This window comes from Garra rufa, chromosome 21 (assembly GCF_049309525.1).
Source record: "Garra rufa chromosome 21, GarRuf1.0, whole genome shotgun sequence".
Taxonomy (NCBI): Eukaryota; Metazoa; Chordata; class Actinopteri; order Cypriniformes; family Cyprinidae; genus Garra; species Garra rufa.
The window spans coordinates 40,781,683-40,795,119 of record NC_133381.1 but is presented as its reverse complement, the minus strand read 5'-3'; the positions used below and the strand labels follow the sequence as shown (position 1 = coordinate 40,795,119).

General features: G+C 35.0%; 1 protein-coding gene across 4 annotated transcripts in view; it reads left to right on the top strand.

Annotated features, from left to right (window-relative positions):
• fermt2 (FERM domain containing kindlin 2) overlaps positions 1-13,437 on the top strand; it is a 56,252-nt gene that overhangs the window by 1,001 nt on the left and 41,814 nt on the right. For all 4 annotated transcript variants that reach the window (XM_073826642.1, XM_073826641.1, XM_073826640.1 and 1 more), the window contains exon 2: positions 9-166. In XM_073826642.1, the coding sequence (XP_073682743.1) occupies positions 10-166 (157 nt within the window). In that variant the 5' untranslated portion in view covers position 9. The remainder of the gene's footprint in view (positions 1-8; positions 167-13,437) is intronic.

Genomic DNA, 13,437 nt, shown 5'->3' with positions numbered 1-13,437 from the left:
TTCCAAAGGATGGCGTTGGACGGTATACGGATGCCAGATGGCTGCTACGCGGATGGGACCTGGGAGCTGAAGATGAATGTCACTGATCTCAACAGGGATGTGTCTCTCAGAGTCACCGGGGAAATTCACATCGGCGGTGTGATGCTCAAACTCGTGGAGAAACTCGGTATGTACACAGTTTCCAACTTACAGGATGAGTTTGCAGCCTCTGAGATGAATGATGCTCATGCTTACCACGCTTTCATTGACTCATGGTCGGCTTACACATGATTATTCACTAGATGTTGAGTTATAGTGACCAGACTCAACTGTAATTCATCATACACTGTATTCAGGCATCTGGTGTTTAGCAAGTTTCACATGAAGTTGGTGAATCCTTCATTATTTCTAATGAAAAAGATATATATAGAACAGACTGTTTAATTAGATGATATTTGGTTAGCTGGAGACTAGCAGTATTGACTGGCAGCTATAATAGCAAAAGTGTGTGGTCACACCCTACCAACAGCCTTGTCTGTGATTATTGCATATTTCTTGTAATATTGTGAATTTTCCATATTGCAGTAGTTAGCTAGCAGTCATGAATTTGTATTGGCAAGGCACATTCACATCAAGGATGTTACCTATTACTATAATGTTTTAATATTTGAGACTCTGGACCACAAAACCAGTCATAAGGATCAATTTTTTGAAATTGAGATTTATATATCATCTGAAAGCTGAACAAATAAGGTTTTTTGATTGATATATGGTTTGTTAGAATAGGACAATATTTGACTCGAGATACAACTATTTGAAAATTTGGAATCTGAGGGTTCAAAAAATCTAAATGTTAAGTTGTCCAAATGAAGTTCTTAGCAATGAATATTACTATTCAAAATTTAAGTTTTGATATATTTGCAGTTGGACATTTGCAAAATATCTTCTTGGAACATGGTCTTTACATAATATCCTAATGATTTTTGGCATAAAAGAAAAATTGATCATTTTGACCCATCACAATGTATTGTTAGCTATTGCTACAAATATACCCCTGCTATTTAAGGCTGGTTTTGTGGTCCAGGGTCACATATTGTGAACTTTCCATATTGCAGTAGTTAGCCAACAGTCATTAAATTGTATTGTTAAGGCCCATTCACACCAAGGATGTTACCAATAACTATAATGTTTTAACACTTGTGACCCTGGACCACAAAATCAGTCATAAGGGTCCATTTTTTGAAACTGAGATTTATACGTTGTCTGAAAGCTGAATAAATAAGCTTTCCATTGATGTATGATTTTTGGCGTAAAAGAAAAAAATTGACCCATGCAATGTATTGTTGGCTATTGTTACAAATATATCTGTGCTACTTATGACTGGTTTTGTGGTCCAGGGTCACATTTGTTCTGGTTCTTTGGAAATAGTGGAGTTGACACAGAGGAATGATCACTTTTTTCCACACAAAAACATCATCTAAACTTCATCTTGCACTTATAATAGACAGAACGGTATCAGCTGGTGCGGACGCTAATTTAGTTATTGTTCATGGTGCGAACCGGTCATCATCATCAATCAGTTTTATCAGCCACCCCTCTCTCTAGATGTTGCATCAGTTAATGAAAAACCCTAATGGTTGATTGCTAAGTATTTCCTTGCATTATTAAAAGAGTGTGTTTGTCTGAGATTGAGACCACTTTATTTTGGTTAGAAACAAGGGTTTGGAATGATACCATAGATACCAATGTACCATAGTCTGCTTCCTCGCTGGGTCCTTGCAGTTCATCCTTGTTGTTTAGAGCTACAGAACAAATCAGCCTTTGTTTCCATGCTCTTCCCACTCCATAAAGATGGGGTCATATGAAAGAGGAAGATGGAGAACACATGTCCCCTGATTCTCCCTTGTGAAGGCATTGCTGTATTAGCAACTACATTTTTCTGGCGTAGTGTGCTTGTGAAACCCTTGAGATGAGACGACTTGTTAAATGCAGTCGGCACTTAATAGTGGCTAAAAGTGTTGCTGTAAACTATCAGCTGTGGCATCTGTTGTTTTCTTCTTTGCTGGTGAATGTGGGACCTCCTGTGGCTCTACCTTCATCTTTGAGCAGCGATGTAAAAAACAGCTTTGTTTGAGGGTAGATGTGTGAGAAAACTCATTCAGGGTCTAGTTACCCATGCATTAACCCTGTAAACTCTTCAGGAATGTGTAGTGGTGCTATGGGAGAGCTTGTGCCGCTTTAAAGCACATGTTAGCTATTAACCCCTCAGAGAGCGAGAGACTTTCATTTCTTCATGTGTGCTGCTTGAGGATTCCTGTTTGGAGCAAAAGAAAAATGTTGTCATGCTCCTCTGTGCTTCATTGCTGTCTTTTGGTGTTGAGAAATATCGTCTCTTGGCTCATTAAACTACAGCACAGATCTCACAATGCCAAATACTTTATAGATAATATGCATAATAACAATATACAAAACCAGAGTTAGTATCTGTAGTAGTGGTCATCAAAATCTTTTTTGTGTGTTATTATACCCATGCAAAATTTGTGCAATACGCAGAACCTATGATTCACTAATTCCTATTCATCCTTCACCTGTGTGTTTCTTTATGACATATTTTGCTTTCAGCTCAGCTATTAAGAGTGCAGTACTCTTTGCTCCATTTAGCTCACTTTTGACTCTTTTCAAACTGGTTTTTAGATTCTGTTTGGATCTGAGTATTAGTACTATTTTTGTCTGCTGGCAGCCAACTGTGTAGGCCTTTAAATGATCAATCAAGCAGCTTGGCTTTACTTGATTCTCCAATCAATAATTTTGTTGAAAAATCAGTGAGTCTCAGATCTGATCATCAGGATCTTTTGAGGAATGTTTATTGGTTCATCTCTCAGTCATCTTTGGATAAAATATAATTGGAGAAACAGAGTGATGACTGATATTTATATTATACTGTTATAGAGATTGATTTACATTACAAGCATCATAATTTTATCTTATTTTTTTCGTCTAAATTTCAACATCTGCACCAAATTGTTTATTTTTGCCTCTAAATAAAATTGAGCTGTTTTTTCCTTCACATTCTCACTATATCAGCCTGATGGATCAAATATGATATTTAAAAAATGCATGCAAAGTAAAGGTTCAGTAAAAATGTGTTTGGTTTTTTTAGACTATTATTTCATAAGCCAGGCTTTACAGGGTTAAACAGATCAGTGGTACAGCAGGTTCTTGGATGCTTCCAACTCTCTAGATGCCAAATACCATACAGATAATGTGCACATGTGTTTATTTTCTCGTTTGACATATTGTGGAATCTGAAGTAACGGATAGGGTGAAATCACTATCATATTTTAAAAATAGTTTTGAGTACCACTGTGCTGATCATAACAGGGTCTTGCCGTTTAAAATTAGCTGTTTGTTTTTCTCTTTTCACTAATCTTGTTTGAATCTTTCCCCTCATCCCGCTGTAATATTGGTGCAAATTTAAGAACAGGCGTCTTTAAATTGTTTTCAAGTGACCGCCGTCACATGTTGTCCTGAGCTCTGCAATTGGTGGGAAGGGGTCAAATGACTCTTCTTTTTGTGACTTTGATTTTGCCCTTGTGAGCTCGACGTGTCTGTCCAGCTTTAGGAAGACAAAGATACCATACGCCTCTGGTGTTCATGTCCTTTCTGTGTCGTGAAATCCATTCTGTAGCCTTGACGTGATATGCCTGTCCTGCTCATCCTTTCTTTTACATTTATAGTGTACTGGAGTCTGTTGTTTGGTCTTCACTGTACTTGGGGACGAAGAGTGTATGTGCAAACCTCAGTCGTTTGCCTTTGGCATGAAATGTTGCTGTTTAGTAATAGCAGCACATTCTACTTTAAATAACTCAATTGATCATATTTTGTAGAATTAAATGCCACTTTTCCAGTTCGTTTCTGCAGCTGAGTGCTTTTCAGACTCTCTGAATGTACTCTAGTAAGCTCAGAATCTCTTGCAATGTGCATTAAATGCAAAAGTGCAACAAATTCACTTTGACATTTGTGCACCCTAGGTGTTTGTTTCAAACAAGTTAGATGAACTTTCTTCACTCACTTGAATGCTTGCAGGAAGATGCGTTGAACACACCCAAAATCAGCTCATAAATAATCACAGCTAGAGGTCGACCGATATATCGTCCGGCCAATATATTGGGCCGATATTAGCCATTTTTTAATATATCGGCATCAGCCGATATCCGTGTTTAGTAGCGTCGATTTAAAGTCAGGCACGCCTGCGGGCAGCCCCGTGTTATTGGTGCGGTGGAACGCTACTGTGAAGGACCCCAAGCCAAAACTTTTGTAAGATTCAAAAACATTTCTGAGAGATAAAGGCAAAGCTTAAATTCTGATATTTCAAAGTCCCATTGCCATATATGTACTATATATTACTAGTAAACTATGAAGTGTTGCTTTCACTTAGTGAAAGAAAATCATAGAACCGTCAGGATGTGGCTACAGCTGGTTAAAGGTTTGCTTACTTGCAGTTAAGTTTAAAGACTGTAGTCTAAAATGATCCGCAGCTTGTTTGCTAACATATTAGCGCCAATGTTATAAGTTCTGTTTTATTTTTCCTGTATCCGAGTCGGAGAACTCTATGCGTGGAGTGGAGAAGGTGGCGGCTCTCACAAACAATGCAGCGTCTTGATTACTCCGCCTCGCTCGGAGACAGTGATGCACGGATGGTGGTTATATCCGCGGGTCTGGTAATAAATAAATGCATTCTAATTACTTATGGGTGGGTCGCGCGTGGATGAGATAAATCAATAATAATGTAAACATTAACTACATTTTCTAAAATTTGAACCTGAGTTATGTGGTCAGGACCGTGGCGCCAGCTTCATTTTAAAAATATTTTGATGATTGCACCTGATGCACCCGCTCCCGCACCGTCCTGTCCCCCTCTCAGTCACCTCAGATACTGCGAGTTTATAACTATGGTCACGTCCAGATGTCAGTAAATGTTTTTTTTTATTATAACGTATTTTTTATTCATCATATTATCATGCAAAACTAAGAATTAGAATAATGGTAATAGGGTCGCGTGTGGTTTGCTAAATCTGAGAAAAATATAGGTGCAGGTGGGTGGCTGGTAGATTATACTATTGCCTGATTTAGCTTTGTTTTGTCGTCTAAAGTAAGATTTTGCTCTCTTTTTGTCAAAAGTATTCTGAAACAAATCACAACTGAGCCGCTGTGCATCTCCATTCAAACACAGCGGTGTTTCGTTTATGAATTAACATGCGTTTTTAAACGAATTTAGTGAAATGATTCAATTTCTCATCAAAAAGACAGTCATATGCTTTCAGGAATGAATCAGCTGTTCGAACGAATCAAATGAATGATATGATTCAGTAATTAAATGTCTTGCCGCCATCTGCTGGCAGGTCCTCTTAGTTACGTATATAAAACATTTAAATTTTCTGTATTCCAAATTTTATATTTAAAACATTAAAGTCTAACATTAATCTCAGCTCTTAAACTTTTATGTAAATGATTGACAGTTTTTATATTATCTGTTTTATATATTTAATACTTGGTCAGTTTGATTTGTTTGGTTAACTTGAGTTAAATATTTTATAATAATACTGTGCAGTGCACAGAATCAAGATGGTTCATTGTGTTCATTGTTCATGATGTTAAGTTTAGAAATGATGTGCAATCCACTTATTATTAGTGTGACATTTTAGCATGCAAATAAAGAGGAGAACTTCAAGATATCGGCCCTAAAAATCGGCAGCACATATCGGCCATCGGCTGACCCTGACCTCTAAACATCGGCATCGGTTATAGAAAAACCCATATCGGTCGATCTCTAATCACAGCTATATTTAAAAAAAAATTAATATTCACTTTGATTATTTCATCTTATGATTTTCTTTATTTTTGGGTGGCTGGGTGGGGTAAATCTAAACAAATAGTAAACAGAGGTTTGTAATAAAAGACATCTGACTTATGTTCACACCAGACATTGATTTGGTACACTCTTAAAAATAAAGGCTCTTTACTGGATTTGATGGTTCCATGAAAAATCTTAAACATCCATGGTGGGACCTTTCCATTCCACAAAAGGTTCTTTATAGTGGCAAAAGGTTTTTTTGGATTATTAAAATGTTCAATATATTTGCCCATGTTCATCTCATCTCCGTCTTGTACGTCGAAAGACTTTAGATGTTCTAATGGAATAAATCGAAATGCCAGGAAAGCACTCTCACATTGATTACAGCACTCATTTCCTGAAGCAACGTTTCAGCAGATTCTATTTAATAATTGATGATCAGGGGCCTTGACGCCTTTTATATTTGCCACTGACCCAAAAACTTCAGTTTTGCCAGGAACAGTATGTACAGTATATACCTTACTTTCAAGATTTTTTGATTCAGCATTGGTAAAACACCTTTTTGTTTTTGACCCAATGTGTGCTACAGATAAGAGAGTCAAGTGTCATTATTGAGACAGATAACCACATGATAATTGAGATGGTCTGCTGTTTTCTGCAGTTAAGTTTTTAAGATTTAAGACAGTGCATTTAATGTTTATGTTTAAGGTAGTTCTCATTAATTTAATTAATAATAAAAAATAATTTTTAAAATTTTTATTTTGTTGACTGACTGTCATGGTGATTGCCATTAGATGATGCACCACAAAAAAATTAATATTTTCCTCAGTATTTTTCAAGTACAAATATCTTAACACCTTAAAAGTGTGCAATATTTAGAGTTTATGTTTAACAATAAATATGTCAATGGGGCATGAAAACTTTTTTCTACTTTGAAGTATGTTTTCTGCAGATATTTTTTCTGGTTTTATTTATGATCTCACTTCATCTCAATCAGTTTGTCAGAAAACAAAACAAATACTTAGGAAGAACATCACTTATTTGCATCAGATATATTAAAAGTTATTTACATATTCTAGCATATTCTAAATGTGTTACTTGAAATAAACTACATGTTAATATAGAAAAAAAAATATATAACAGCTATTTGACAAAACAACATTTCTTATTTTCATTTAGGTTAATTTGAAAACCTAAAACTAAACTGAAATAAAAATTATAATATTAAAAAAAATTATAGAATGACAAAAACGTGCAACAAAATGACTAAAACTAATTCAAAATACTAATAAAAATTATATTAGTATCTCATAATAATACATTGTGTGCTCTCTAGACATTTAGAGAACATAATAATAGATTGTGCTCTTTTGATTTATTCTTTTCTTTCATTAGTCTAAAAACGGTCCTTAAGTATTACATTGACCTTCGTAAACCTGCAGAAACCATTTAATATTTTGAAACAGGCAAAACACCAATGAGTCATTCACACAGCCCACCTTTACTTGATTTTGGTCATAGTTTTGCTTTCCATCATACAAAACTCAAAGTCATGTTTGAGAGACTTGAATATCATACCATGGCCTCCTCAAGAGGCAGGGCCTTCATTCCTTTTCCTTTCACAGTACTGTTTAAATCATAATATTTCTTGTGAGTAAGTGGAGACGTCATAAATGAAGCGGGGCACATTTTGTGCAGACTCTGTGGCAAATACTGAGAGTCTATAATAGTGTAAGAATCTGCAGTGTGTCATAATGTGAGTGTTGGCCAAAAGAAACCCTGCCCTCTTAAGGCAGTGAAGAAACACACACGAACTCCTTCACTACCACTGGCGAAGGGAACGTGTATTATTAGAATGTGAAACGGAAACCCTAAAAAGTAAGCAAGCTCAAAATTACATCATTGGGAAGGTCGAGACCAGACTTTTATCTGAGGCCTCTTGACCAAACCCTCATTTGTTCCAGACATTCGTTTAGTCACGAAGGAGGGAAAGGGGATGATACAGACTCTCCACTATGGGCAGAAGGGCTGTAGGTGGGGTTCATGCATGTCAAGCCTAGTTTTGTGACGTGGGGGTCTTCTGACAAACAGGAAATGACTTTCAATGTTTGGCTTGTTCCCTGGATGTTACCGTCATCCTGATATTTATTTTCTGCTGCTGCTCACAGATTCCTTCATTGTTTTCATACTTAATGCTTTTGCTATAATTTGTTTTAGATGTTTATTTTTATTCAGGGAGCCGTAACTGACTAAACTTCAGTATGAAATAGTATAGTTTTTTTCCCCAGTAAATAAAAGGTGATTGGTAAAGTAAAGAATACTTCTGTCCTATACTGTTCTACTGTAATCATGGCAGAGTTAGAGGAATGTGGAGACTGCAAGGAAATGCACATGATTTATCAGAGGATGCATCATTTCCTTTGTCATTTTCTCCCCTTTCCTTCCTCGAATCAAGAGATTTGTCGATGTTTTGCCCTGCCCTAGTAGGACTAGGCAGTATTTTGAAAAAATAATATCATGCATATCGCGATCATGAATTCTGTGCTGACAATAATCATGAAATTGTCATACAAATAATCACTATTAACTTAATTGTTGAATTTAGAGTAATTTAATTGCATATGCTGTAAGCCCAATATATTATTTATTAACTTCTTTCCTTTTTAACCATATATTTAAATATAAATATATGACTTTTTTAATGCTGTAAAAAATATTAAAATTATATATTAAAGTTAAAATGTATATATTTTTTGTTCACCTTTCATCTTTGTCTACTTAACAATTCACACTGGAGCCCGGAAATCAAAAATGTAATATAATATAAAATAATTAATAATATAATATAATATAATATAATATAATATAATATAATATAATATAATATAATATAATATAATATAATATAATTTAATATAATTTAATATAGTATGAATGTATTTAAAGTATGTATAATTATAAATTTATTTATTTTTTTATTTCAATTTGACATAATATATAATTGTACATATAAAATTGTTTAGAAAATATAAATGTAACAAGAATGCTTGAAATTGCACAAATGAAAAAAAAATTACACAGGTTATTCCTGAATGTGCTCGATATACAAATTTGGTACCCTAAAAATTACCCTTTTGTTAAACTTGTAGTAAATTGTTAAATTAAGTTTCATTTCAAATGAGTTATAACTAGGCATGCTTTTTGATTACCACTAAAATTAAATCCATAAAAAATTAAAATGGTAAAAATGGAATTTAGGGAAATGCATTTTTTTTTTCAGCTGTTCTTGTTCATGACACTCAGCCCTGACACCAACTTTGATTCATTTTAGTGAGCTTTAGCAAATGACGATGGTATTAATGTTAAAGGTACAGGCCAAATTCATTTGTTTACATGCTCGTTTTTCTTGGTAGTTGAAAGCTGACTGCGGCATGTGTAATTGTGCAGCTCTGTTGGTCTTCAAGTCCCTCTAATTCTCTAATCTATGATACAGGAAGTAGTTACAGTAAGAAGCAGCCCTACCCAGCACAGAGCTTTCCTGTTGCATTGATCAAATCTTGCTGTGATTTAGTGTTTTAGACTTGCTTACTTACACTGAAGCCCTCTGGGAAGGGAAACGGCTTTACGTCTACTTTCAAGGCTGGTTTTAGAAGCTTGATAATCAAATGATTCCGGCGTCATGTATGGAAATGTACATTATTTATGTGCTTTTAGTATGCTACAAATAATGTTTGTCAAAAGTGGCTTAATTGTTTGTGCTTTTTAATTGTGCAAAAGAAATATAATTGCTGGCAGTCATTATTACAGTGTATGTGAATGTTTCTAATGAATTTTAATGTAATATAGACCATTTCCTTGATTTTGTTTCTAGTGTCCTTGGTTGGATTAAGTCACTGCACTTGTGCTAAACTAAAGCGATTAACAGGTTCAGTGATTATACAGGAAGTGCTTGCTAATTGTTTTCTGTATATAAGTGTGTGAAACTGTCTGTGTTGTTCTCTCGGTTAAGGATGGAGATGTAATAATATTTCATAGTGAAACACAAAGCACTTTTCAGTACACTGGATATGTAATTTACATTAAAATATGACATGCAGCTGCTACCCATAAAACTTTTTAATATTAATCAAAGTTATAAAGGGAAAATATCAAGAGAAACAAAAAAAATTGATATAGGCATGCAGCCCCGAATTGGAACAGATTATATCAAATACACTGCATATATGTGACCCTGGACCACAAAACCAGTCTTAAGTCGCTGGGGTATATTTGTAGCAATAGCCAAAAATATATTGTATGGGTCAAAATTATAGATTTTTCTTTTATGTCAAAAATCATTTGTAAGTAAAGATCATGTTCCATGAAGATTTTTTGTAAAATTCCTACTGTAAACCTATCCAAATGTAATTTTTGATTAGTAATGTGCATCGTTAAGAACTTAATTTGGACAACTTTAAAGGTGATTTTCTCAGTATTTTGATTTTTTGCACCCTTAGATTTCAGATTTTCAAATAGATGTATCTCGGCCAAATATTGTCCTATCCTAACAAACCATACATCAATAGAAAGCTTATTTATTGAGCTTTCATATGATGTGTATATCTCAGTTTTTTGTAAAATTTAACCTTATGACTGGTTTTGTGGTCCAGGGTCACATGTTTTTGAACTGTTTTATACTATTTGCTTTTAAACCTTAATAAAATGGTAATTTCATATCTTTCTAGTTTTAATACCTTGCAAACTTACAAGTTTTGAACCATACAGCATTATATTACTGATAGATGTTTTTGTTGAAAACTGACATTATAGTTTGAAACATGCAGTCATTTTCAATTAAAAGTGTTTATAAAATGTGTAGCTATGAAAGTTTAAGATATTATATAGCACATTTTAAATTGTTTAAATAGTGTTTATTGAAAAAATAACACTAATATTTTAGAAGTTGAGCCAGTGAAAATGTTGGCAAAGTAAGCACAAACTGTTTCACAATACTTCACCTTCAAGGAGAATGTTCATTGTTTATTAAATTGTAGTGTATTATGCCATTCACAAATGTTTATTGTCATTAATGAAAAAAGGAAGCTGCATTCTTACAAAAGTGTGACACCGTTATCGATTAGAACCGCAGCACAGGAAGTGCATTTGAGATTTACAGGGCGTTTTCTTCTTTCTGGTCCAGCTTCAAACACATGTCTGTGTGTTCATGGGTCTCTCTGCAGTACTGGAGGTCTCCAGCGCTTTTAAATGCGTCCTATTACTTAGCATGGATTCATGTTGTTCCAGCATTACGTCATCTGCTGGCAGGCTGTATTTTTAGCCAAGAAATGCAATTGGCTGGCAGCTAATGAAATTACAGCCCTCTCTTTAGGCTGCTTGATGGATGGTCAATGAATGGCCGTTTCCACAGCACTCCATCTGATGGCGGGGCAGGACTGGGGCGGGACGACCAATGACAGTCCAGCTGAGGAGGGAATTCACTGGGGATTCTCTGGAAAAAGACACACACTGTGTGTGCATGTGTGTTGAATCTGTGAGCGTGTTTATTCCATAGCATGGGCATGGTGCTTTAATGACTCATGTGGATGTCGGTCAAAGATGAAATCATACCAGTACCAAAAATGGACTAGCATTATTTCATTTAAATTCATCGGGGATGTTTGGCACATGCACTGCCAGATGCTGTTCGGGGCCACACGCTGCTGTCAAGTGTTTGACAAAATCACCAGCTGACTGCTCCACCCATAAAGAGATCCATCTGCATCTGCCTTGTTCCCCTCCCATCACAGGAAGGAAGGACTAAGAACAGTTCTTAACACAATCATTTTAATAGATACTGGTATCAGTGCAATAATCTGTTATTGGCTTTATTTAAACACATTATTTTATAAGGAAAATCCAAAATTGATCAACCCCTAATTTTTATGTATTGATTAGGGATGCTCCGATCGGTCGGCCGGAGATTGATATCAGCCGTTAATTACATTTTATGACTCGATTGGTACTCGCTGAACTTGGCTGATCTCACAAACCGATGGTAATTTGTTAAGGCTAACACGTGAGGACATCATGTTGAGTGGAGACGTAAATAATTGTGCACTGGTGTGGAAAAACTATGCCAAAGAAATCTCACGTGGAGATTAAATAAATGACATAAAACAGAATTTTGTGGCAAAAAAAAAAAAAAATGGTGGTTTTTATCCTGTTGTTTACTATATTTATTTGTTTGGTTATTTTGCTGTTTTAGTCTGTAAGGACCTTTGAAATGACTGAAATCATTTGGCAAAGTGATATGGACATGTAATGTGGTCAAGAGCTGCCTGGAACTACGTTCGCCGTGCATTTCCCGAAAATAATTGCACACTTCAGAATTCTCGTCAGCCAATCAGATTCAAGCATTAAACGGCCATGTATAATAAATAGGATAAAAATAATTGTGTCCTCTCTAACATTGGACAGTGTTAAATTAGGGCTGTGCAATTAATCGAAATTCGGTTTCGATTTCGATTTCTGCTTCAAACGATCATGAAAATGCAATAATCGAGATGAAACGATTATTGCGCCCCATTCTGCCCTTTTACCAGTGGTGCGCTTTCGCTCCTCCATAAAAGCCAAATTTCACATGCAAATCAGCTAAATCATGTAAGGTGGCTTTCATAAAATGGGACGTGATTGATTTATTAATGTTTCTTTGATGTTGTGTTTTTAATAGTACATAAGAAAACTTGCGCTGTCCTTTGTTAATGCGCTCAGAGACGGAGCGGAACACGGACATTAAAGTTATCTTTTAGCTCAAGGTGCTCACCTAAACGGTCAAATACACGCAAAAATATTTCAAAATGAGGGGCTTGGTGATTATTCATGTAAACTCTTGTCAGTTATGTCTTAAATGAACATAAACAGTTGAGAATGAAAATCCGTGCGTAACAGTATAATGGGTCCGTGTGGTTAAAGCGGCAACACATAATATTCCTTCTGTCGTCTCTGTGCCTAATATGAATAAAACGTAAAAATAAGTTTTATACAAGAAACATCACTCACTGCTCTTGAATGAAGGACGTTTTTAGTTTTAATAAGAAACAAAGCATGCTTAACTATTAGAGTGAAGACATTGTTTTATTTTACATTCAAATTCAATTTCTGTAGTATTGTTAGACTACTTTAGACTTGCATAAAAGTATTCAGTTTTTTTATTTGTATCTTTTTCCTCGCTGTATTGCTATCTTTAAATTAATCACTATGTAAAGTTTTGGAGCCTGTCATAATCGTTTAAATAATCGTGATTACAATATTGACCAAAATAATCGTGATTATGATTTTTGCCAAAATCGAGCAGCCCTATGTTAAATTAAACCTAATGAGTTGCATCAAACTACTCCATTTTGTTTTTTGACAAGGTTTTCTTTTTTCTTTTTTTTAATTCATTTTGTATTGCTCAGACTTGTATTGGACAATGTTTAAGTTACATCAGACTTCTCAATTTTAGGAGATTAAATGTTTATTTTCTATTTATCTCCTCCACAGTTTACCATTGTTTAATGTTTAAATAGACATTGTGGGTTGCATCAGGCTGCTCCATTTTGTTTATATTTATTTTGTATTATATT